General features: G+C 46.3%; 1 protein-coding gene across 1 annotated transcript in view; it reads right to left on the bottom strand.

Moving 5' to 3' along the window:
• Positions 1 to 27,679, bottom strand: part of Ift81 (intraflagellar transport 81) — a 96,874-nt gene that overhangs the window by 34,936 nt on the left and 34,259 nt on the right. The window contains exons 12-16 of the mRNA XM_032886783.1: positions 19,499 to 19,648; positions 15,868 to 15,996; positions 14,199 to 14,288; positions 6,014 to 6,100; positions 1,258 to 1,329 (exon numbers count right to left, since the gene is read on the bottom strand). Of these exons, the coding sequence (XP_032742674.1) occupies positions 1,258 to 1,329; positions 6,014 to 6,100; positions 14,199 to 14,288; positions 15,868 to 15,996; positions 19,499 to 19,648 (528 nt within the window). The remainder of the gene's footprint in view (positions 1 to 1,257; positions 1,330 to 6,013; positions 6,101 to 14,198; positions 14,289 to 15,867; positions 15,997 to 19,498; positions 19,649 to 27,679) is intronic.

Below are 27,679 nucleotides of genomic sequence, written 5' to 3'. Positions count from 1 at the left end.
CTGTTAGAGGGCCAGCATATCGCCAGACTCCAGCCTTCAACAGCGCTTAGCATCTCACCCGACAGCCAAAAATACTGTGTGCTCCCATCTCACTAAGAAACCCTCTGTAGGTGCAGACACGGAGTCAATCAGAGAAATCACAAATCACTTGCCTAATTGCTTTCCTCTTTTCTTGTTGATCAGAAGAGACGACGCCTTCATCTCATCAGTGGCTCAATAAGCTGAACTTCTAGGTTCTAAATGCAAACACAAGCTTCAGGGAGTCGCCAATACTGGGGGCAGGGAGTCTCAGATGGGGCCTACAAAATGGTTCAGTGGGTAAAGGCCATTGCCACAAAGTCTGACAACCTGAATTCAATCCCCAGTACCCACTCGGTAGAAAGAGAACACTGAGTCCTGTAAGTTGTTCTCTGACCTTTGCACATGCACTAGGGCACACGGTGTATATGATCACCTACATACACAATCAATAAATCAATGAAATAATTTTTAGTCAGGGATGGTGGTGCACATATTTGATCCCAGCCTGCAGGAAATAGATGCAGGTAGATCTCTTGAGTTAGAGCATCCTAATCTCCACGATCCAAGCTTCAGGACAACTAGGACTATAGAGAGACCCTGTCTCAAAACACAAACTAAAGAAAGGACGAATTTGCTTTCGGCCGTGGCAGCCATCTTCCAGTAACTCACCAAAATGACAAACACAAAAGGAAAGAGGAGAGGTACTTGGTATATGTTCTCTAGGCCTTTCAGGAAACATGGAGCTGTTCCTTTGGCCACATACATGCGAATCTACATGACAACATTGATGTTGTAGACATCAAGGAATGGGCACTGTTCAAAAGGAATGCCCCACAGCAAAAACCGAAGAGTTTACAATGTCACCCAGCACGTTGTTGGCATCACTGTAAACAAGAAAGTTAAGGCAAGATTCTGGCCAAGAGGATCAATGCGGATTGAGTATATCAAGCACCAAAGAGCACAGACAGCTTCCTGAAGCGGGTGAAGGATAACGATCAGAAGAAAAGGAAGCCAAAGAGAAGGGCACCTGGTTCAGCTGAAGTGCCAGCCTGCCACCCAGAGAAGCCCGCTTAGGAGGGGACTAATGGGGAAGGAGCCTGAGCTGCTGGAGCCCGTTCCATATGGATTCACGGCCTAATGGACACAAAGGAAATGAAGGACCCCACTAAAAAGTGAAAAAAAGGGATGAATTTTAAACTTTTCCAAGACAGCTTCTGACCCCACTCTTGGACTTACCTTAATCATGCAGTTTGTATAATGGTATTTACTTTCTTCTTGAAGACATTCTTCACGGAGTCCTCGTACTTCCTACAGTATATATTAAACGGGCAACAGATTAGTGAAAGAACAAAGGAGCAACCATCAGAACCATCTCCCCAGCACGAGCTCATTTGTGATAACAGCGGAGGCAAGCGGCTCGGGTCCTGAGACTAGTCCTAGCACGCTCTAACCTCGGGTGCAGTTACTCTCTTGTTAACTTATGCTGAGACTAGTCCTAGCACGCTCTAACCTCGGGTGCAGCTACTCTCTTGTTAACTTCTACTGAGACTAGTCCTAGCACGCTCTAACCCTGGGTGCAGCTACTCTCTTGTTAACTTCTACTGAGACTAGTCCTAGCATGCTCTAACCTCAGGTGCAGTTACTCTCTTGTTAACTTCTACTGAGACTAGTCCTAGCACGATCTAACCCTGGGTGCAGCTACGCACTTGTGAACTTCTACTGAGACTAGTCCTAGCACGCTCTACCCTCGGGTGCAGCTACTCTCTTGTTAACTTCTACTGAGACTAGTCCAAGCACGCTCTAACCTCGGGTGCAGTTACTCTCTTGTTAACTTCTACTGAGACTATCCTAGCACGCCTAACCTCGGGTGCAGTTACTCACTTGTTAACTTATGCTGAGACTAGTCCTAGCACGCCTAACCCTGGGGTGCAGCTACCTCTTGTTAACTTCTAGACTGAGACTAGTCCCAGCACGCCCAACCTCGGGTGCAGTTACCTCTCTTGTTAACTTTACTGAGACTAGTCCTAGCACGCTCTAACCTCGGGTGCAGTTACTCTCTTGTTAACTTATGCTGAGACTATCCTAGCACGCTCTAACCTCGGGTGCAGTTACTCTCTTGTTAACTTATGCTGAGACTATCCTAGCACGCTCTAACCTCGGGTGCAGTTACTCTCTTGTTAACTTCTACTGAGACTAGTCCTAGCACGCTCTAACCCTGGGTGCAGTTACTCTCTTGTTAACTTATGCTGAGACTATCCTAGAACGCGGTAAACCTCGGTGCAGCTACTCTCTTGTTAACTTATGCTGACTGAGACTAGTCCCCAGCACGCCCAACCCTGGGTGCAGTTACTCACTTGTTAACTTATGCTGAGACTATCCTAGCACGCCTAACCTGGGTGCAGCTACCTCTTGTTAACTTATGCTGAGACTATCCTAGCACGCCTAACCTCGGGTGCAGTTACTTTGTGTTGTTAACTATCCTAGCACGCTCTGAGACTAGTCCTAGCACGCCTAACCCTCGGGTGCAGTTACTCTTGTTAACTTATGCTGAGACTGTTCTTTTTCGAGCTGACCACGGCATAAGAGTTACTCTCTTGTTAACTTATGCTGAGACGTGTCCTAGCACGCTCTAACCTCGGGTGCAGTTACTCTCTTGTTAACTTCTACTGAGACTAGTCCTAGCACGCTCTAACCCTGGGTGCAGTTACTCACTTGTTAACTTATGCTGAGACTATCCTAGCACGCCTAACCCTGGGTGCAGTTACTCTTTGTTAACTTATGCTGAGACTAGTCCTAGCACGCCTAACCTGGGTGCAGTTACTCTTGTTAACTTCTACTGAGACTAGTCCTAGCACGCTCTAACACTGGGTGCAGTTACTCACTTGTTAACTTCTACTGAGACTAGTCCTAGCACGCCTAACCCTGGGTGCAGTATCCTAGCACGCTTGGGTGCAGTTACCCTTGTTAACTATGCAATAATTAGTCTCACTTGTTAAATTATGCTGAGACTAGTCCTAGCACGCCTAACCTCAGGTGCAGTTACTCTTGTTAACTTCTACTGAGACTAGTCCTAGCACGCCTAACCTCGGGTGCAGTTACTCTCTTGTTAACTTCTACTGAGACTAGTCCTAGCACGCCTAACCCTGGGTGCAGCTACTCTTGTTAACTTCACTGAGACTAGTCCTAGCACGCCTAACCCTGGGTGCAGCTACTCTTGTTAACTTCTACTGAGACTAGTCCTAGCACGCCTAACCCTGGGTGCACGCTAACTCTTGTTAACTTCTACTGAGACTAGTCCTAGCACGCCTAACCCTGGGTGCAGTTACTCTCTTGTTAACTTTACTGAGACTAGTCCTGAGACCCCTAGTCCTAGTTAACACTGAGACTAGTCCAACCCCACTTATACTAACCCCTGGGTGCAGGTGAGACAGTTACACGCCTAACCTCGGGTGCAGCTTGTTAACTTCTACTGAGACTAGTCCTAGCACGCCTAACCCTGGGTGCAGTTACTCTTTGTTAACTTATGCTGAGACTAGTCCTAGCACGCCTAACCCGGGTGCAGCTACTTCTTGTTAACTTATGCTGAGACTAGTCCTAGCACGCCTAACCTCGGGTGCAGTTACTCTTTGTTAACTTATGCTGAGACTATCCTAGCACGCCTAACCCGGGTGCAGTTACTCTTGTTAACTTATGCTGAGACTAGTCCCAGCACGCCTAACCTCGGGTGCAGCTACTCTCTTTGTTAACTTATGCTGAGACTAGTCCAGCACGCCTAACCCTCGGGTACCTCTTGTTAACTTATGCTGAGACTATCCTAGCACGCCTAACCCTGGTGCAGCACTTTGTTAACTTCTACTGAGACTAGTCCTAGCACGCCTAACCCTGGGTGCAGCTACCTCTTGTTAACTTCTACTGAGACTATCCTAGCACGCCTAACCCTCGGGTGCAGTTACCTTGTTAACTTCTACTGAGACTATCCTAGCACGCCTAACCCTGGGTGCAGTTACTCTTGTTAACTTCTACTGAGACTAGTCCTAGCACGCTCTAACCTCGGGTGCAGTTACTCACTTGTTAACTTCTACTGAGACTAGTCCTAGCACGCTCTAACCCTGGGTGCAGCTACTCTCTTGTTAACTTCTACTGAGACTAGTCCTAGCACGCTCTAACCCTGGGTGCAGCTACTCTCTTGTTAACTTATGCTGAGACTAGTCCTAGCACGCTCTAACCTTTGTTAACTTACGGGTGCACGCTCTAACCCTGGGTGCAGTTACTCTCTTGTTAACTTCTACTGAGACTAGTCCTAGCACGCTCTAACCCTGGGTGCAGTTACTCTCTTGTTAACTTCTACTGAGACTAGTCCTAGCACGCTCTAACCTCGGGTGCAGTTACTCTCTTGTTAACTTCTACTGAGACTAGTCCTAGCACGCTCTAACCTCGGGTGCAGCTACTCTCTTGTTAACTTCTACTGAGACTAGTCCTAGCACGCTCTAACCCTGGGTGCAGCTACTCTCTTGTTAACTTCTACTGAGACTAGTCCTAGCACGCCTAACCCTGGGTGCAGTTACTCTTTGTTAACTTCTGCTGAGACTAGTCCTAGCACGCCTAACCCTGGGTGCAGCTACTCTTTGTTAACTTATGCTGAGACTATCCTAGCACGCTCTAACCTCGGGTGCAGTTACTCTCTTGTTAACTTATGCTGAGACTATCCTAGCACGCTCTACCCTCGGGTGCAGTTACTCTCTTGTTAACTTCTACTGAGACTAGTCCTAGCATGCTCTAACCCTGGGTGCAGCTACTCTCTTGTTAACTTATGCTGAGACTATCCTAGCACGCTCTAACCCTGGGTGAAGTTACTCTCTTGTTAACTTCTACTGAGACTAGTCCTAGCACGCCTAACCCTGGGTGCAGCTACTCTTGTTAACTTATGCTGAGACTATCCTAGCACGCTCTAACCCTGGGTGCAGTTACTCTCTTGTTAACTTCTACTGAGACTTGTCCTAGCACGCTCTAACCCTGGGTGCAGCTACTCTCTTGTTAACTTCTACTGAGACTAGTCCTAGCACACTCTAACCTCGGGTGCGGTTACTCTCTTGTTAACTTATGCTGAGACTATCCTAGCACGCTCTAACCTCGGGTGCAGTTACTCTCTTGTTAACTTATGCTGAGACTATCCTAGCACGCTGACTTCAGATGCTAACTTCAGTTACTCACTTATTAAGTGTCTAGCTACTGAGTGTCTAGCACTCTTGGAAGAGCTAGGGACACAGCAGTGAGGAAGAAAGTGGGGCCCTTCCGCTCATAAACAGGGAATAGGAATGAAGGCTGTTCCTAGTGGATGCAGGTTCATGTGGACAACTCGGCACTGGGGAGATGGGGCAGTAAAGCGTGTCAGCCTGGGGGAGAGGGGGTGGGAAACAAAGGCAGAGTGATCGGGATGTGTCTGAGTTGGAGCTGACTTTCAGGCTGAGATCTATGAGCTGCAGACAATGGGGAAGAAGACACTGAGTGTCCCAGGCAGACAGGAGCACACACGGTAACCTGGAAGTAGAAATGAGCTTGGCCAGTTTGAAGTTCAGACACAAGGCCACTGCGTTCGACAAGGAGGAGGACAAAGATATGACCTTGACCAGGCATCTGGAGCCCCTATAACGTACCCTGAAGGTTAGGTTTACTTCAAGTATACTGGGAAGTCAGTGGGGGGTGGCTTACATATGACACCAAGTCTGCTCTGGGAGATTAAACACAGGAAGGCAGACCCGAGTGGACAGATGGTTACTACAGGGTCTGCCAAGAGAAAATGGGCCTTCTGCTTTGGGGGTAGTCATACAGATGGGAGCGTCAGAGTCTGCATACCAAGCTTAAAGGAATGAGAATTCGGGTACTTTGGAGGCATGCTGGGAGGCGACGGTAAAGATGTAAGAATGTAGTAACACTGAGTGGGTGCCCCGCATGCGCGGGCAGCCTTGGTAAACTGTTAAAGCCCTCTTCTTACCTGCTCTAATTTGGACCGGTTGCTTTCAAGGCCTGCCGCACAGCTATCATACTGGGTTCTCTTCTCATCACACTCCTGGGTTAGCTCCTAGTTTGAAAGGGCAGACGATTAAGTGAAAAACAAAGGCAGAGAATGTGCCTCGGAAACAATGTGCACCCTGTCAGTCCTGTAACCTAACTCCCAGCTTCCTGGCATACTCGAGAGTTATTTATACAACTGGACATTTGAGAGTTGTGACAAATGGAGGGGCTGATAAGACCAACGGCTTCCATGTACTGATCTGTGTGCCAGGCTCTTGCTTAGGAGCTGGGACACAACAGTACACAAACAGCTCACCCCTAAGTGACGCTCAGAGGCATGGGCACATGGCCTGCACAGGAGCACAGGACTCTCAGACCCAACCCAGGCTTGGGGAATCAGTGGGGACAGCGTCCTGGAGAAACCAATATCTAAACGGAGAATGAGGGATTAGGAAGAATGGTTAGGGGAAGGTGAGCAAGGGAAAGGAGATGCTTTAAAAAGAAAAGGACACTGTGTGTAAGGGTTGGAAGCACAGGAGAAGAAGAATTCGGGGAATGAAATGAGTGGTCCATTTTTGGACAGAGTCTGGGACTAGGGAGAGGGAGGATGAAGACGTCCGTGGGCTGTGTAAGACCTCAGAATCCTATTAGAACCTGGACAGTAACTAAATCTACAGCACTGAAGGGGGTGCCGCTGCCACCTCCACAGATGGCTTAGAGAACACTCGGAAAGGTCAGTGCCTTGCCCAGATTGCACTGCTATAAAGGGCAGTCAGAATGGAATTCAAGCTCTTTTAGTGGTTTCCAAGTTTATTTAGGTATTTTGAAGGAGATAATCTGAAAATCTGCAAATACACAAGGACGATAAGTATCTGCAAATGCTAGCTAAGGAGAAGCAAATGTCTCCTGAAATCCAAGGCTGAACTGGATTGCCAAGGAAGTAGAATCATCAGTCTTAGAACCAGAGGCAGGCAGTGGTTATCATGGGAAAAGGAGTCCGCACACAGACGGATAGGAACATCCACAGGGTAGGACAAACTACTGGGAACATGCAGGGTGAGAGGCTGGAACTGAGGACCCCACAGTCCAAGCTGCTCTCTGTTTGGAAACTTCCGAAGGGTTAGGGGTTAAAGAAGAAGGGTTAAATTAGCCCGGAAACAACCCTGGTCCCACAGTACCGTCCTTGGAAACAGGAGCACACGCTGGGAACTTGCAAGCATGAGTCCTGCTGCGTGTGCAGTCGCTGTGGTATGGGACTACATATGGCTTGGCGTAACTAGAACACGTGAAAGCTGCGGAGAGGAGCTGTGGCTCTGTGGATACCACGAGCTAAAGTGGAAGCCAGTGAGGTGGCTCTGTGGGTAACAGACTTGTCCACAAGTCTGATATCCAAGTTCAAGCCCTGGGACCCACACGGTGGGAAAACACTGACTCTCACCAGTTGACCTCTGACATCTATGCATGTACACACACATACACACCACAGAATAAATAAATGAATGTAACAATCGTATGTCTGTAAGTGGAGAAAGGGCAGCAGCTGTGCGTACTCACGAAGATGAACTTGCTACAGTTGTTTACAGAACCTTCTTTAGAAACAAACCAAAATATCAGGGAACATGCAGTTCTAGTTTGTAAAAACCTTAAAACTTACCGCTATGTAGACAGAGTAGTCTTGAACCCACAGACATCTGCCTGCCTCTGCCTTTCCAGGGCTACGATTAAAGGTGTAAACCACCACGACTGGCTGATAATAATTAATAATATTATATGAAAATGTGAATCTAAAATGCAGCTCAATCAAGATATATCTTGGCTGCTGTGGGTACATGAACTCAGGCTGACTTAAGGTTTGGATTTCTCCACCTACATGGTCCAAGAACTTACAAGCTGAGATATTAGCTCAAAACTAACCCCTAGCTTGTGACCAGTCTAAAACTCTAGGCAAAACTCCTGAGTAACCACCACCTTCTGCCCTGGGCATGGCGGCCAGCTGCTATCCTGGCTCTTAGAAGGCTGGAAGAGGAGGTTGTGAACTGCTCAGTCATTTTGTTTTACACAGTGACAGACAGACAGACATGTCTGCACACACATACACATAATAAACAAATGAAAAAAATTAAGGGCTGGAGAGCTGGCTTGACAGCTGTAGCAGCTGCTGCTTTCTCAGAGGATCCAGGTTCGGTTCCCAGTGCCCCCATCAGGAGCCTCACCACCTCTTTTAACTCCAGGGAGTCTAATACCCTCTTCTGACTGCTGTATGCCCCCATGAAACAAGCGAATGAATGAATGAATGAATGAATGAATGAATGAATGAATGGCTTTCAGGGAGGGTGGCTGCTTGGAAGGAAGTTATGAAACACAGGCAGCAATGGTGAGCAACGGTAACCATGGGGTGAACCTAAAGCAGACATGACAGTATAAAGAGGAACTAGAAATAAGAAAATAAAATGCCAGAGGATAACAATCCGTGTGTGTGTATGTGTGTGTGTGTGTGTGTGTGTGTGTGTGTGTGTGTGTACGTGTGTGTGTGTGTGTGTGTGTGTGTGTGTATTAGGTCATTCTAAAGTCTGTACACTGGCTCACGATGTTAATTAACCTAGTCTTTATTAAGTGTTGAGACCAACACCCACCTCCAGAATCCTTTCCACCTAGAGAGTTTCTGTGAGACGTTATCTATTAAACACAACTATCATCCACCAGAAAGTTCAACACTTCTAAGAAGCCCAGTGATTCGGCAAATCCTGTACTCAACAACTGGGATGGACACATTCTTCTCATGACCAAACTAGCAAAGTCAGGCTGGCCTCAAACCTACCGTACGGCCACATTTAACACTTGTAGTTTATAGAAACACTTTATAGAAATACTCAAAGAAAGAAAGCGTGGTCGACTAAACTGTTGTGGAAATATGCAAACAAACTCTAGAACACACAAGGACTCATGGCGGGGGCTGCTGGTCTTTGGAGTCATTTGTGAGGGCTCTATTAGAGGACAAAGAGGCTCTATTAGAGGCTACAAAGAGAAGGGACATGAAGACACACTGGGAAGAACATCAGACCTGCAGTTCAGACATACGAGCTAAATTAGGGGGCCGGGGGGATGGAATCAGGGACACGAGGCTGCTAAGGCAGGGATGATGCAATGCCTGAAGGGAGAAAGAGGGGAAAGAAGGAGAAGACAGGACAAGGTGCTGGTTTTCTAATTAAGAGAACTTCTAGGAGTAAACAGGAGCGTACAAAGACGCCACAGCACAAGCACAGTCAAAGCACACAGGCAAACACTAAGACGACACACCAACTAAACTCCGTTGTCAGAGGAGGTGGGTGAGGGAGTTAAAAAGACCACAAAACCAAAGCAAACCAGTTTCCTCACTTCTCAAGGAGAGAATTAATAGATGCTATCTAATGCAAGGGTGAAGTTGGACACACAATGGCTAGAAGAAAGCCACAAGGTGGAACACAGTCACTCCAACACACACACAAATGAGAGCAAAAGAGAAAGACTTGTACAGGCTTTAAACTCCAAATGCACACATAATGTGCTAGCGCCAAGACCAGGATGTCTGTACGTCAGTAAACAGAAACAAGGCAAACCTATCTACTAAAATGCGCCTTTCAGATTGTATCACACAGCAACATCTAACTTCAGATCTGTCTAAAACTGTGTAAAGTAGAAGAAGGAAGAAATGTACAGCAAAAATTACCACCATGTCAATCAGGGTTGATTTCAGTCTGCTTTCCAATAAAAATTCATATTTAAGATAATTGTGTGTGTGTGTATGTGTGTGTGTATGTGTGTATGTGTGTATATGTGTGTGCATGTGTGTATATGTGTGTGCATGTGTGCATGTTTAGGGAACTTTACACAAGGCTTCTCACATGCTATATAAAGCTCTACTATGAGCTACATCCCTAGCCTGAAAAAGAGACTTTTATAAAGTGAGTATATATAAAACAAATTTAAGGCAGCCATTAAATAATAATTTGGGCCTGGCTCAGAGACAAGCACTAATTACTCTTCTTACAGGGTCTGAGTTCAGATCTCAGCACCTACACAGAGCAGCTCACAACCATCTATGATTCGAGAGCCAGGGGTTCAAGGATTTCCTTTAGCTCTCACAGTTGTCCCCACAGACAGACAAACATGCACATGCATGCATGCATGTGCGCGCACGCACACACACACACACACACACACACACACAAAATACAAATAATATTAAATAAATTAATTAACTAATTAAAAAAACCTTTGGGGTTGGGGATTCAGCTCAGTGGTAGAGCACTTGCCTAGCAAGCGCAAGGCCCTGGGTTCGGTCCCCAGCTCCGAAAAAAAGAAAAAAGAAAAAAACAAAACAAAACAAAAAACCTTTGTTACATGTCTTTAGTCCCAGCACTCACGAGGAGAAGCAGAGGCTGGTGAATTTCTGTGAATTCAAAGCTAGCCTGGTCTACATAGTGACTTCCAGGCCAGTCAGGATTACACAATTAGACTCTGCCGCTAAGTAAATAAGCAAATAAATAAATAGACAAAGAAACAAATAAAATCTATTTACTAACTTCCATAAAATTTCTGGAAAGTATTTAAGGCTCTATTAAGTTATATTCTCTCTCTCTCTGATGAAGTAGCAGATAGGAAAAATAGTATTTTTGAGACAGGTTCTCTGGTAGCCTTAACTGGTCTTGAACTTTCTTTTTTTTTGAGACAGAGTCTCTCTCTGTATAACAGCCCTGGCTGTTCTAGAACTCCCTCTGTAGAGCAGGCTCGGTTTGAACTCACAGAGATCCTCCTGCCTCTGCCTCCTGAGTGCTGGGATCAAGGGCGTGACACCAGCAGGACAGTGCCTTAGTAATGCTGCTCACTCACAACTGGGGCAAGGAAGTCACAGAACAAAGGAACTTTCTTACTTGTACAGACGTACAAAACATTTACTTTTACTTACATGTACATGTACATACATACATCTCTGTCTGTCACATATGGGCAGGGGCCCACGGTGGCCAGAAAAAGGGAGGTACCCTGTGTGGGTGCTCTGACCTAGACTCTGACTTCTGGGAGGGTGGCAGGTGCTCTAAGCCACCTTGAGACTTTAAATGGCAGAAGGTAGTGCCTAGAAATAAGACCTACAAGGTAATCTGGGGCTGCCGTGTTTTAGGAATTAGCAGTTTAGGGAAGGTACTGGAAGGGATGGAAGCCATCCATGCCTTCGGCCTAGGATGGAGTGAGAGCTGCAGGGGTGCTCCATACCCCAGTCTTCCCTACTCTCCCTTAAACAGTGCTGTGCAGCTTGAATCATTACAATTTTAGGGTTTGGAGGGTTTGTTGAGACAGGATCTCATGGAGCCCACAGTGGCTTCAAGTTCAGTGCAGATGTAACCAAAGATGGCCTTGAACCTCTGATCAATCCAGCTCTACACAGCCAGCTTAGCCTTACTTTCTAAGAAAAGAGCAATCAACCGATAACAAGTACTTCAAGGAAACTAAACTATTAGACTATACTCTAAACTGAGTATACGATTACATCTGCAGGTAATTATTCCATTTAACTACACAGCTATAGAACTGCCTCTAGGAAAATAAACTTTTCAAGATGTTATTCTAGTTACAGATGATTATAAAAATTTAGATAAATGTTAAGTTGTAAATCTTGAGTTGGTGATACTCTTGATTTTTAATAGTTATAAATTTAATTTTAGAATGCATTCTCAGTACAATGGAAATACTGGAGGATAGCCCACTAAAGTTACAGTGTACAGTGTATTGAAATGCTCTTGGTCTTTAAACATATGATAGTGTCACTGGTCATGGTAGCACACACCTTCAATCCCAACATTTTGGGACTGGGGCAGGCTGACCTCTAGGAGCTCAAGGCCAGCCTGGGCAACACAGTGTCTTCCAGGCCAGCCAGGACTGCACAGTAAGATCTTCACTTAAAACAAATAGAAATAAAACAAAATAAAAAGGCATGGCCTAAGGGATGAGGGGTTCCCTTAGCCCATGAGTTCTGGGCAAGAGTCAGATCCTCTCCCAAACACTAACAATGATTTGAATTTAAACAATGGCTGTTAGACTAGGGATGTAGTTTACTGGGAAGACACTTGCCTGGCATGTGTCAAAAGTTGGATTCCGGGGTTGGGGATTTAGCTCAGTGGTAGAGCACTTGCCTAGCAAGCACAAGGTCCTGGGTTCGGTCCTCAGCTCCGAAAAAAAAAAAAAGTTGGATTCCATCTGCAACATCATTAAAGTCAAACCAAAACAAAACACACGAAACCTTTGAAATAGGGAATATTTAGTGGTAGGTCGAAGAATGCTTGTCTAACATGTGACAGGCCCTGGACTCCATCTCAAGCACCACAAGGCAAACAAATAAAATCAAGGACAACAGAGAAGTTAGAGGTGAACGTTTTGGCATAACAGAAAGGCCACTGTGTGAGATACTTAACAATACGGCAGTGGGAGCTGGTGCGAGGCATAACTAGCTCCCGCAAGAGTAGACCATGATGTGGAAAAAGACATGGTGGTAAGAAGACTGGCACGTGGCAGAAACAGAGGAGGCTCCACAAAGATTCAGGGGTCACATTACATTACTAGTATAGTGCCGTTTGCCACAACACAACCTTAGACAAGTCTCTAGTCTCTATGCCTGCCTCCCTGCACCCCTCCCTTCTACCCTCCCTCCCCCCACTCCTTCCTGTCTTTCCATAAGTCCTGTCTCTTTGGATGGTTTGTAAGGTCCAAATGAGGAATGTCAGAGTACAAGGTACATAGCTAGTGCTTAATAAAGACTGTTAACATCAACTTTACCATCCCTACCTGTAAGTCCCCACTGCCAACATTCCTACAGCTCAAAACTTTCTTAAGAGTCTCTCAGGCCTGTTCTACAATATATTAATATATATACATTACTTGCTCTTTTTTTTTTTTCTTTTCTTTTTTTTTCGGAGCTGGGGACCAAACCCAGGGTCTTGCGCTTGCTAGGCAAGCGCTCTACCGCTGAGCTAAATCCCCAACCCCATTACTTGCTCTTTAGATGTGATTTCTTTCATCTTGCTTGAATTCTTATGTGCTGCTACCATATCCCTTAGACCATAAACCTGAGAGAGCATAACCCTTTGACTGCTCTGTGATGGTAGCAGTGTGTAATGAGACAGGCTAAAATAAGGCATTTTAGGCTGGACGTGGGGGGGGCGGTCAACTTTAATCCTAGTGCTTGGAAGAGGCACGTGGATCTCTTTAAATCCAAGGCCAGCCGGGTGTGAACATAGAGCTCCAGAAAAATATGGGAGGAAGACCATGGAAAGAGGAAGAGGGAGAGAGGGAGGGGAGGGGGGAGAGAAAGGAGGAGGGGGAGGGGGGAGGGGAGAGAAAGGGGGGGGGGAGGGGAGGGGAGAGGAGAGGGGAGGAGAGGAGAGGAGCATTTGCAGACTAGAATAGGACCCTACATTTGCCTCCCATTTGTCTGTCTAGATAAGCTTCTAAACCTATCTTAGACGGTGGGGCCTTTTCTATAAAAGGAAATGATGTCTATAACTGACTTCAAAGTCTGTGTGATTTTCCGCTCTGGAGCTAACTCTGACAGATGGTGTTCACATAGAACTGGTTCTAGTTCCGTCCTCAGGCACAAGCAGGATGGCTCACACTCACACTCACAATTACCGCAGAGACTGATGGAGCAGCAACACTAACCAAATGCTAGAGGCCGCTCACCGTGCTGTGGAGGCTGTACCTCTCCCTGTCCTTTATGGCCGTGGTTACAGCGAACTCCGCAGTAGCTGCCTGGAGCTTAGCCCACGGTGGCGCCTGCTGTGCTGCCAGGACAGTGGGCTCACCCGTCCATGGCCGCCTGCTAGTTCTGGGGTGGTCTGCCTTCGCTCGGCCACACAGAATGAGATTTAATATTTACAGCTCTCAAACGCAAATGAGTTTTAAAAATCTCATCTGGGTGCACTTTGCATTTCAGTTGGAATTCCTTCTCAGTCCTCACTGATTCATGACAAAGTAAGTGACAGAAATCCAACAAGACCTTTGCGGGCCCTGTCACCCCTGCCCGATGTCACACCAGTTCTGTAACTAACTTCCTTTCCATTATCTCCCAAATAAAATACTTAGCGTCCACTGGTATATCCAAGCAAGGCAGCTAAAACCACCAAAATCAAGCTTACCTGACATTTCTGACGCAATTGCCGTAGTTCTTTTATAACTGGGGCTAAAGCTGACTTCTTTTCTGATACCAGGGAATTCAGTTTTTTTACCTGTCGTTTAAAGTGAAACACATGGCATTTAAAAAAATGAAAAATGCCGCATACATAAAAATACCACTGCAGTTAAATAAAGACTTACAGAAATAGAAACTTTACTTACTTTAGTGCCAAATAATAGGAAAGGGATAGATGTTGATTTCTTTTTTTCTTATTTTTTTTGGGAGAATACAGGGTCTCACTATGTAGCTCTGGTTGTCCTTGAACTCACAGAGATCTGCCTGTCTCTGCTTCCCGAGTGCTGGGATTACAGATATGTGACTAGGCCTGGCTGGAAGATGTTAGCTCCTTAGCGCAGTGAAGGACAGCTGCTGGTTCTAAGTGTCAGTCACCATGACCCCGCCCTTCTGAGGCGATGTCTGTAAGCTAACACTGAAGGCAGTTCACTGAAGTACTGCAGAGCAGCTGCAGGGTACCTGTGCACCGTTATGTCACTGTCCACGAGACGTGCAATTCAGGAGGGCAGGTAAAGTGAGCACAAATATGCATGCGTGATTTTTCTATATGAATGTGAAGAGCTGACAGAAGAGGGGTCCTGGAGGCCTCCTCTATACTAATCATGTTTAGAAACTAGGTCTGGGCAAAATCCAGAAAGTTCTAGGATAAATTCAGGGAAGTCTTTGAGTTTGGGGATACAACTATTTACCAATAAATAAGAAAAGATTTTAATATCATGATGCTTGATGAAAATGACTGCAATATAAAAAACATATACAAAGATGAAATAATTCCAGTACTGATTTTTAACATAACTATTTCTTTAATATTACATTAAGATACAAGTTATGCGGGGTGGGGGATTTGGCTCAGTGGTGGAGCGCTTGCCTAGAAAGGGCAAGGCCCTGGGTTCGGTCCCCAGTCCAAAAAAAAAAAAAAAAAAAAAAAAAAAAAAAGATACAAGTTATGCACTACTTTAAGTCAAACATTCTAATGGACCAATTCCTTGATAAAAACACCACATATATGAAAGAGTGCAGGAGAGAGAGAGAGGTCTCCAGTGGCGTGTGTGCTGCTGTCAACGTGAGCGGAGCATGTCCAGGACCAACACCTGAGTCCCCAGGGCACGGTAAGGCCTTCCCCAGTCAAATCCTTCCTGTGGCCTGAGTGTGAGAGTTGACAGTGTGTGCCGAAAATGCCCACCGTAGCTTTCCCCTGTAGATGCTTACAGCCTGAAGCCTGCTACCCTACAGAGACTGCTCCTAAGAAGAGTAGCTATGCTCCCTCCTTGTTCCTTGTGTGTAATAAACAGCTAAGCAGGTACGCAGCAGCAGCTTCTTAGAGCCTGGACACCCACCCTAGCTTTTCTCTATATGTGCCTGTGTGTCTGTCCTTCGTGCCTTCCCTTGCTGCCCCAGGAGCTCCACCCCTGGAACCATACAAGCACGAGGCAAAAGAATAGACAGTAAATACTGTATAGAGATGAATGTTTAAATGTTTAACTGAAATTACACACGCACACGCACACACACATGCACATGCACACACACACGCGCGCACACACACACACACACACACACACACACACACACACGCACGAAGTAAGTCGACAAGCAAGCAGGACAGAAGCCCTTACCATCTCTGACATGTCGTCCAGGGTCCGGCCTTTCATCTCGTCAACCTCGCTCTTCAGGGCCGACACTCTCTCAAGCTCCTCTTGGGTGTAGCTGTATCCAGAGATGCCCTTCTTCTCTTCAATGGTTCGCTATAAGAAACGGACAGGCCATGAGTACTGGCGTCTCCCTCCCACAAGAAATACTTCCTATTTCTGTTGAAAAGTTGTGACTTACATACTTTGTACAGAATCCTAACAGACAATCTGCTCTGACTTCCATTCTGATGTCATCCAGGAATGCGTCTTTATACAAACCTGCACTCAAAGTTGCCATTCTGTCCTGAGAGCAGAGGCAGCGTATCGAATGCCAGACTTCAAATACGGCTACATACTTAGTGCAGAACATGAAACACACGGTGCCCCCAATAGACATGTGGTGAAGTGTGCATTCACGGGTAACTGTGTTTTGAGCACAGTTCTAGTCACTGGTATAGAGTGCTGGGTTCTCCTCTCTAGTGGAACTAGCTTATTTCTAGTGGGAAGACACACAACATAAAACAAGGAAACACAGCACACTCCAGGGGGGATGAGATGTCGCACAGAAGGTACACGACGTCTGAGCAAAGCTCTGCTGCAGCATGGAAGCGGGACCCCAGCAGTGGAGTAGCAACCTTTGTCTGGAAGAGAAACCCGAGAATGCAACATCCTGGATGATGACGAGTGGAATAATGTATGTGTGGATACACATGTGTGAGCTTGCACATGTGTGCAGAGGCTGACCCCAGTGTCTTTCTCAATTGCTCTCCACCATGTTTTTTGAGACAGCGCTTCTCACTGAACCTGGAGCTCACTGATTTGAGTACAGCCTTGCCAGCAAGCCCTGCAGTCGTCTTGACTCTGCACCCTGGTGCCAGGCTTGCACTGGTGTGCTTCACCCTGACATGGTGTGAAGGACTGAGCTCAGGTCCTCCTGCTTATGTGGCAAGCACAGACTGCGCCAGCTCCTAATGCCTGCAGAAAAATGTTTCAGGGAGGAGGGAACAGTCAACTTTGTTAAATGCTGCTGAAAGGCTGAGTGGGAAAAGAACTCAAGCTGGGTGGTGGTGGGTGTCTTTGATCCAGCACTCAAAGCAAGAGGCCAGCCTGGTCTACAGAGTGATGGTCAAGGTGACACAGAAAAATCCTGTCTCAAAAACAAAGAGAGAGAGAGAGAGAGAGAGAGAGAGAGAGAGAGAGAGAGAGAGAGAGAGAGAGAGCTCAAAATTGAAGGCTCTCGTGATCTAATGAGAAGTTTCTGAGGAATGGCAAGTTTTAAAACCTTACTGGAAGCCCAGCATATTTGCACATGACTGTAATCCAGCATGCAGAAGACTAGGGACAGGAGATCATGACTTCAAAGCCAGCTCGGACTACACAGTGTCAGGGCAGCCTAGCCTACACAGTAGTATCTCAAAGAATAATAAAAACATTGAATATTCCAAAGGATTGGATTTCTGGGCTGCCAATAGGACGGGCATAAAAGAGAAGGAGTCACAGGTAATTAGCACACAGCTCTGCGAGCAGCTTCACCTGTGGGCATGATCAAACTCCTCAGCTGTTCACTGAGGAGGACGACACTCAAGAGACGGAGCAGACACTGGCATATGGCTGCTTATGAGAGAGACAGATTTCAGCATTTCCACAGGACTATGGAGACAGAGGTAGACCTCAAGACTTGTGAACATATAGGCACCCTGATAACTGTCCTGGCTTCCAGCTAATGCCTCAGAGGGCTGCATCTTAGAGAGTAGGGATAACCTAACAGCCAGACCCAGGCCCAATAGTAACAACCAATTTCAAGGAATAAAATCTCTCACAGTATATGGACTGTCCTTATGAGTAAATAAAAATTAGAAGAAAATCAGCTCTAACATTACCTCTCAAAGTGATCTTCAGAAAAAAATTAAATTCTCCTTTGGATGGAAAATTAATATAGTTAGAGCCATAATTATACATAATTTTTGACATCTAATAAATAGTAAGAATAAAGAAACAGGACCACTCTCCTAAAACAAGAAAAAAAATAGGCAAGAGAAATGGGTGTCTGTATAAACTTAGTAGATAGGAACTTGAGACCATGAACTAGGACCTATAAAATAGAATAAACTGGAAATTCAAAAATGGAGAAATAAAATAAGTGAGATTAAGAACTTTATAAATGTTTTAAACAGCAAACTAGGCACACACACGCACACGCACGCACACACACACATGCACACAGATTAATGAACCAGAAGGTAGAAAAACAGGCTTGGAAAGATGGCTCGGTTAAGAGCATTTGTTGCTCTTCCAGAGGACGCAGGTTTGGTTTCTAGCGCCCACATGGCGGCTCACAACCATCTGTAACTCTAGTTCCAAGGGATCTGAGTACACACGTGGGCCGCATGCATGCACGCGCACACACACACACAGGCTAAATACTTATGCACACAAAAATAAATCAATCTAAGAACAAAGGAAGGTCTAAAGAGCAAGACAATAAAACAGTCCAGAGTAAAGCACTCTGAGAAACAAGACTGTGGGATGTAAGAGAGAAAAAGTGACACACATGATTAATAAAGACACAGGACCACTGAGGTGGCTCAGGATAAGGACAGTTGCTGCAAAACCTGAGGACCTGAGTCTGTCCCTGGGACCCATGTGGTGGAAGGAGAGGACAGACCCCTAGAAGTCGTCCTGTGACATCCACACATGCACGTGAACACACACAATGAACAAACATAACACCAATGATAAAGGAAGAGGGGGAGCGGCATGAGGACTAAGACAGATGCCATGGGAGTGCAAGTAAGAGGGAGGAGAGAGAGAGGCCAATAACCCATGCAGCCACGGTGAATTAGAATTCTACAGCACAAGAGGAAACTGGAAATCCGCAAATATTTGATTTAAAGTCAAGGCTAAGGGATCCAAGAGGACACTAGGAAATAGTCTGACCAATAATGCAGGGGCTACTGTCAATTTTTAAACTAGTGTTGTGAGATCCATGTTTGGTTTACTGTAAATTTTAGTCTTAAATCACAACACCGAAAAGTGAAATGCCCTTGACCTCAACCAGGCTTGCAGGTCACAGCAGCGTCCTGATGAAATAGCTTCCCCCACGGGGGGAAGGGGGTAAAGTGTCACACCACGAGAACTGCAGGGACCTGGCGTTCAGAGCGGCTCAACAGCAATGTTTCAACTATTACGGGCCAACCAAAGCACAAACACAAGGAACAAGCCTGCAGGCAAACTCCACACAGCACCTTCCCTGGCTATTTCTTTCCACAGCTCCTTGGAAGTGCATGTGTGAGCTATGATATATAAATGTTTTACAGTCATCCGCTTGGAATGATAATTTTACTCATATTAACTAGCTAACCAAGAAAAACCCAGCTGGACTTCCAACTTCTATTAATAACCCCAAAGTAGGCACACATAGTTTTAAAAGGCAGTGCTTACTGCTGTATTAAAAAAATAAATGAATCAGCTTATATGACATCTCTGTAATTAATCCAAGAAAATTAATAATTGGACGATTTTCCAGTAAAAACAATGACTTCAGCATAAAGCTACAAGCCATAAAATAAGCCTCCTGACGTCGGTATTTTTAGCAGCCACGATAACGCTGTATTACCAGTTGATGTTGAATGGTTTCCTGACGTTGCTTCAGAAGTTCTTCTGTCCTCTGCAAGAGGCCAAACTCGGCCTTAAACTCGGCTATTATCTGGTGCTTCTTTTTGAAAACTGTGCTTTTGCTCCGAAGTTTACTGACGTATCGCTTGAACTGCAAAACAGAACCCAAGCATTACAAATAAACTCATTGCATTAGAAAGCCTTTTTCCTCTTTTTCAGCAGTCCATGAATCACAGACATAAAAACCCAGCTTAGGAAAGTAGTAGAGGCTAGCCCTTGATATCTATGCACTTATGAGTGTGCACTGTATGCAGTGCAGAGAGAGAAGCCGGGGAGGTGTCAGACCCCCTAGGAACTGAGGTCACAGACGGGTGTTGTGAGCTTCCCCATTGGTGCTGTGAACTGAACCTGGTTCTTCTTTGTTTTCTCAGGTAAGGTCTCTCTATGCAGCCCTGGCTGTCCTAGAACTTGCTATGTAGACCAGGTTGGCCAGGCATGTGCCGTCACACCCAGCTATGAACCTGGTTCCTCTGTAAGAACAACGAATGCTATTAATCGCTGAGCCATCTCTCAGGCCTTAAGACTAACTACTTAATTAAACAACACATACATCTTCATTTTTGAACTCAACTGAAGTGATGAGTCCTCATAGAAAAGCTCTTCACTTCAAACTTTACAAATAAGAAATAAGAGAAAAAAAAAACCCAGAAATTGAACCCCAAACAGTCGAAAGGCCTAAAGCGAAGGGAAGATGCTGAGTAGCCCCAGCCCTGGTCCCGTCACAGTCTCGTGAATGACTGTGCCCTAGGAGTGCACTGGGCTCCCTGGGCTCGACACTGAGCCAGGGTCAGCAGCAGTGACTACCTGCCGCCTGACAGACGCCTGTGCCCATTTTTAAGAAGTGACGAATACTGAATGTGAGCAGAAGCCCAGTCACTTACCTCCATGTGATAGCCAAGCTATGGCTCCGATACACTAAAGACCCATCACCAAGAAATACCAACTAGTCTGGAGAGCCAAGTGAAATAAAATATTTCAAGAAAGTCACATGATAAACGTTACTTATCACATATTACAGCACGGTGGCAGAGACGACTACTCTGAACAAGGCTCTCTACTCGTAAGCTTAAGAAAACTATCCATGTTTACAAAGAGCTGAAGGATCCCTGAGAGCTCAGAGCAGCTAAACTTGTGCTGGGGAAGGTCAGAAAGAGAGATGCGGGTTAGAGGAGGGGCTCATAGGACGCTTCCCAGTGTAAGTTACGTTTACCCCAAAAGTGAAGGCATGGGAGGATGTTAAAGGGAGGAGAAAGCAGCCGTCACTAGCATCCCAGGAAGAGGGAACAGCCTGTGCACGGGTCCTGAGACACTGCTCCACAAAAGAGAAGCGAAGGCTGGAGGCAAACGAGAAACTACTGATAAGGACACTGACACCCACTCCTCCATGCCAGGTCTCCTACTGTGTCATGTCTCTAACACAAGTGGCATTTCTCTAACTACACAATCACATTTTCTATTGTAGGACAGGCTGCCGTAGGAACACCAACCACTTCCATAAAACCAAGCTCCTCCTGTACCCACCCGAGATGGTCACCACCACCGAGAATACACCGTGCTGCTTTCTGTGTTGTGTTGTTTTGTTTCCTGATTTCTGGAGACGGGGTCTCTCTCGATAGTGAACAGCCTTTGCTGTCCTGATGTAGCTTGTGATGTAGCCTGGGCTGACCTTGAACTTACAGAGCTCCTCTGGTCTCTGTGCCCCAGTGTCAGGGTTAAGGGCATGCACATGACAGCCAGCTGCACAGTGCTTCTTTTTTTTTATTTTTTTTGGAGCTGGGGACCGAACCCAGGGCCTTGCGCTTGCTAGGCAAGCGCTCTACCACTGAGCTAAATCCCCAAACCCTGCACAGTGCTTCTTAAAACTAATTTTGAAGGTGGTGAGTTTAATAAATAACTTACTTAATAAAGTAATTAACTTTACTTTTTTACTGAATAACATCTTAAAATGAGAGAAAATTTTGTCTTAGTCCTAGGCTAAAGTAAATTTGACAATATTTTTCAATGAGATTCAAGACAGCAACTCAGACAGTCATTTTTAAGATCTAGCAAGGCTGCAGAGAAGTCTATGACACAACATGGGTTGGCACTGCCAGAAATACTACAGATCCATTACATGTTTGTACAGATTTGATTCTAAATTGATTTTTGGTTACTGTATGTTCTAAACCTTTTACTGCTGTCCTCTGTGTGTGTGTGTGTGTGTGTGTGTGTGTGTCTGTCTGTCTCCAAAATTCTGTTACACCATCCCATGAGCTTGCCATCCACAGTTTTAGGAAATGAGTCTTAGAGAAAGGAAATTCAAAAATACTTTCTCTTCATTTTCTTTGTGGATTTGAGACAGGGTCTCCTTATGTAGTCCAGGCAAGACTGAACGTGAACATGGCACTTGGCCTTGGCCTCCTTAGTGCTGGAATTACAGGTATGTGACAACACACTGCCTTTGATCATATATCAGGCAGGAAATGATCATATATCAGGCAGGAAAGCACATGTGCACACAGGGAGAGAAAAAGAGAGAGGGGGAGGGGGAGGGGCTCAATTGTTTCACTGACCCTTGTAGCCAGGCTTGAACTGATCTCTGCCTCCACTTTCCAAAGCTAGGATTCCAAGCGTGCACCGCCATGACTGGCTCCCCAAATATTTCTCTATAATTAAGTTAGTCTTCCTACTCAGGAATCCAGCCCCACACAGCAACTTTTCAATGGCTGGGTTACACAAGATGCTGAAAAAAAATCTGAGCAATAGCAAAGTCCCTAGAGTCTAATAACGTGCTAATTCCCCCTTAAAGCATACATGTGTAAGCCAGATCTATGCACAGCCTCAGCACCCCTAGAGTAACTATATGTTCTATTAAAAGTGTCCTGGGCAACGTGCCCAGGATGAAATCAGCCCTGCTCATCTGGTGCCCGTGTAACATCTAGGCCAGTTCCCCTCCCTACCTTGTGCTTCACGACTATTTATAAAAGGTAAAAGCTAGAAATGCTTTTGGTGGAGGAACAATCCCACGAACTACTCACCGGACTCTATGAGAACCGGTTATTATTTGGCCTTCATTGTACACTGTACCTAGGGGAGGGCATAGTCAGGGGCACATGAATCACAGTTCCATACAAAGAAGCAAGAGGTGGCCTTCTAAGTACTCTACTGCTCCTGGCTAATTAAGGAGAGAAAACTCTCCAATGTTTTCATTCCTGGACACTGCTTCTAATTACCATGTGAACTCTGGGGCATCGCTGGGCTTTTAAATAACACACAAACAACACAGAGACAGCGGCTCTTCAAACACAGACAAGGATCTTGCAGCTTTGTGTCACCATGCCACCTTAAATACACACTCCGTTCCATAACTTCTATAGGATATTTTCCCAGACATGGTCAAACGGAACATGTATTTCTGACATTCTGTCAAACTGCTCTCCAGAAGGCTACTGATAATATTGTATAATCGATCTAAAAAGTGAACCAGTTGTCCTCTTTAGCCTGTATTCTTTATTAGGAAGCTTGGCTTTCATCATTTTCTCCTTGACCACCTGCAGGGATCTTGTGGAACAACTTGCTTGCCTTGGACTCAGTTTGTCACCAGCCTGCTGTGTTTTGCTTCTGCATCTGTAACAACGATTCTCAAGCTTTTGGGTCTCAAGAACCTTTTATGTAATCTTTTTTATTGGGCTCAGGCTGGTCTTGAACTCATTATTCTCCTGTTTCAGTCTTACAAGAGCTGAGATTACAGAAATGTACCACCATGCCCAGCAATCCTCTTAAAATTATCAAAGATTTCAAGATTTTCTGTGGATCCTATCTATTGATATTTACCACACCAGGAATGAAAGTTCCCGATGTTGGACACCACAAACACAGGAAAAGCAAGCAGAGTCTCTGCTAGCCCCGGGTGCTTGCACAGAAAGCCTCTGTGGGGTCTATGGCACACGAGTTGAGAAGGTCAGAGTAAGCTCTCCCCTCTGGCTCCTGTCTCAGAGGGGAGACAATGGTACCCAGAGGGAGGGCCAGTGGCAAAGACTCAGTAGCAAAGTGGCACGGCCAGTGTCCAGAGACCAAAGACATGGGGAATCGAATAGATGGAGGAATCCTACAGAGGTTATAACTGAGTGGGTTGGGAATGTTTACAGAAGTGAGATCAGCAGGCTGGACTCCAAGGATGGAGAGTGATGGACAGAATTGAGGGGTTGAAATGACATAGACACAGACCAGTCAGTAGTAGGCATGGGGAAGGCCCAGTGACAACATGGGAAATAAAGATACTAGGGTGATAATGTGAGCTGTGGGATGCAAGATTGACATGTGGATAGCATGTGGAAGTAATTGGTATGTTGACTACATTAAGCACTGCGAGAGAGGACTCATTAGTACAGGCAGGGTGGCACCTATCTGTAGTCCTGACATTCAGGAGTCTGAGGGAAAAAAACCCAACCTGAATTTGAGGCCAGCCCGAGCTAGATGAATATCACTGCAAAACAAAACACAGTAACACAAAACAAAAAGCAGACAGTAGGGATGTAGCTCAATGGGTAGAGAGAGCACTTGCCCAGCGTGCATGCAACACCAGGTTCATGTCCAGAACTAAAGCATCTTTTGATCTACTTAGAAATAGGTGCTGTAGTGGTCTGAATAACAGTGGCGTCCACAGGCTCCTGTCTGTGACCGTCTTTCTGTCTCTCTGTCTCTCTGTCTGCAGATCAGGATGTAGCTCTCAACTACTTCTCCAGCACCAAGCCTGCTGTGCCTGCCACAGGCTTCCTGCCATGACAATGCACTAAGCCTCTGAACCGGCAGCAAGCCCTGGCTACTGCTTCCTTTGTGAGAGGTGCTGTGATGAGAACAGCGGCTGAGACAGGTACCGTGGTACTGCAGTCAGTACTTGGAAGATGGAGGATAAACAGCTCAAGTGCTTTATGACTACATGGAGTGCTCAAAGTCAGTCTGATTATAAGAAACTTCGTCCTTACAAAACCAGGAAAGCAAGGGAACAGCAACGTGCGCTGCTCTTAAGAGGCCCCTGAGTTTAGCTCCTGCCACCTGCACTAGCAACTTGTGACCCCTGTAACTCCAGCTCCAGGGCACACACCCTCTTCTGGGCTCTGGCATACGCACAAGCTTTTCAAAAACCAAAAGTTAATTGATTGTGTAAATAAGTAAATCCAACAGGGAGAAAAGAGCCAGATGTCACAGATGTCACAACGATATAAACGATCTTCTCGAACCAGCAAAGGGGAGAGTACCGATAGCGGTGTAGTACACTGATAAGAATGAGCGGTCTGTATAATACGTACAAGGACACACACGGCAAGGTAGGATCTATCCATGAGTGTAAATCTGGGTACACAGAGGACCATGTGCTTGTTCATCTCTGCTCCGAGGGAACTGGACAATGTGGTGAGAAGTAAGTAAATTCAAAGGAAAAAATTACAAAAAAATGTATAGGGTAAAACAAAACATAAAATTCTTTTAAAAAAGAAAAAGAGTTGCCCTGTGTGGTGCATGTCTTAAATCCCAGCACTTGGAAGCAGAGGCAGATGAATCTCTGTGAGTTTGAGGCCAGCCTGGCATACAAAGTGAGTTCTAGGACAGCCAGGGCTACACAGAGAGACCCCATCTTGAAAGGAAGACGTGTTGAGTGTGATGAGCGGCCTGCCTGCACATGTACACGTGCACTATCTCAGGGCCAGAAGAGGGCCTGATCCCCTAGAGCTAGAATTATGGATGCCTGTGAGCTGCTAAGTGGGTGCTGGGAATCAATCCCAGGTCCTCTATGAGAGCAAATACTCAACCACTGAGCCATCTCTCTAGCCTCAACGTGTCCTGTCTTATATTTATAGTGAGAAAATCTTAAACTGGTAGCTGCAACTGAGAACCAGAGCCTGGTGCACTTGATTCCCATAAGCTACTTCTGCAAATAATTTAGGAGGAACCAGTGTAAAAATAATGTTTTATTTGGATGGGTTCTGTAAACTAGGAATTCTATGATTCCTGTAATTTCTCACCTTGTTGTAACGTTGACCATTGACACACACTTCGACATTGTCTTAAGATGGCTGCTCACAGTAAGAATTGCTTCTACAGGCTGAGGGAATGGACCAGCAGGAGAAGGACAGAGGTGTGGTGCTAGGCACAGGAAGTACCCAAAGGCTGGGAACACACTGTGGTGGTGTACTTCCCCAACTGGGGCCTGTGCTACCTGGGGATTCAGGGACAGCCTTAGCAGGCAGCTGCTGACCGCCACTGTGCCCTGGGGCTGACTGGCAGGCTGTGAGGTGCACTTCTTCCTGGGCAGTGTTAGCTAGAGATGCACTGAGGGGGCAGCCACTGCCTGGCTCTCCTGTCAGCCAAGGAGCAGAGGCTCAGCTTTGGGGCTGCCCTCCCTAGCAGCCTTTGCACAGGCAGCAGGACCAGAGCAGTCCTGAGGAATGGCTCGTCCACCAGCAGAGCGAGCTGCACGCCCATCTCACTAGGCTCACCACTGCTGAGCCAGAGGGATTATCCTCAGATACATCCTGGGAGTCAGGAGAGAGACGAGAATGGCGGCCACACTCAGGCCCAGCATGACAAATCCACCGCAGACAGGGATGAGCTCCTCTCTCAGGTGGACAAGAAGGGAAAGAAGTGAGGCATCCCCGAGTACCAGTGTGGCAGACTGATGCGGGAAGCCTGCATCACACTCAGGGGCATCACCTATGGTGGCGAGGACAGACACTGTAGGTCTGTTACCCTCCAACCCAGGAACAGCTCATCCCCAAGCAGACACAAAGGCAGTCTCTAAGTGAAGCACCAGTGAGACCCCATTCCTGTCATGGCTGGCACACTGATCCAAGACAGGACAGGGACGGAAGCGCCAGTCCCTGTATACAGTCCGTGTCTCTGTGCCTGCCTTTCTCCCTCTGACCTCCTGAATGTCCTGAAATACTCTCCTCCCCCTTTCTGGGTCCCTGAAGTGGAAACTTAAGGGTTCTTTGGAAGGTCGATGTGTTGGACAGAGTTTTGCTGGGGCAAACACACGAAGGAGTGTTTCATTGAAGTGGACACAGTTGAAAGACTAAGGCAGACTCATGAAGAAACATTTTGCTGAAGCAGACACAGGAGACAGGATGATCTGCTAAAGCAAACCTGTGAAAGGACATGTGATGAAGGAGTCTTTGCTAATGACACACGCATGTTGGCCGGCCTTACACTGTGTAGCTGCGCTGCACGTATGGACTCCACAGACACGCACCACATTCTGAGCTGCATTTGTGGGCTCCACAGAGAGAGACCCACCACTTCTGGTGCTGCGGCTTCTTGCCACTCCACAGACTTGGGCTGACTGGCAGTGACGTCAGTTGAGAGAGACACATGCTAGGCGAGACCCGTGGAGGACGTGATATTTGGAGGCATAAACAGAACTCAACGGTGACAGGCTGGGCCTGACTGCTTACACAGGCAGCCGTAAACACTTGCTGGTCTCTCATCTCTGCTGACCTTTGCTTTGCTCAGAAAGACACACCCGAGAACCCCTGATGTCCCTGCAGGTCCCCCGTACTGACTCCTGTCGAGGCTGAGGCCTGGCTCCCTCTGCTAGGTCGTGCCGCTGCTGCTGACTCGAGCTTGCTGTCCCGACTCTACCCAATTAGACTACTGGTGTACCTGAGAAGTATCTGCGAGTGGTCGAGCTGTCACGGCTGACTGTGAACTGAACTGCCCATCTCCATCCACACAGATGGGAGTTGCTCCAAAGAACCTTTCCAAACAGGTCCACTTCCCCACCCTCCCACCCCGTCCTTTCTTTCCCACTACCTCTGGTGGGTGATAGGCTAAAAGGGAGGTTATAATGTGTAGAACCATCATTAAGAATAAGATTAAAAAAACCCTAAAGTTGCAGGCCCCTCCTACTTCTGGGCTGAAAAGTGCCTGAGGATGGGCTGTGACTGCTGCTACCACCACTGTCCTGCGTCTGTGAGCGCTTGGAACAAAGTGCTTCAAAGTGTTCTCATTAAAGTAACTGCAGACATATTTCAAAATATGGCTGAATTTTACAAGTCTCAGACTGACCAATGAGGTAGGTAAATGACCTTTAGAGGGAAGAGAGTTGGCAATGAAAGTTGTATGACTTTTATACTTCTATGTTAGCAAA

The sequence above is a fragment of the Rattus rattus genome, chromosome 16 (assembly GCF_011064425.1).
Source record: "Rattus rattus isolate New Zealand chromosome 16, Rrattus_CSIRO_v1, whole genome shotgun sequence".
Lineage (NCBI taxonomy): Eukaryota > Metazoa > Chordata > Mammalia > Rodentia > Muridae > Rattus > Rattus rattus.
The sequence above is the reverse complement of the archived record's forward strand: the minus strand, read 5'-3'. Positions and strand labels throughout refer to the sequence as shown.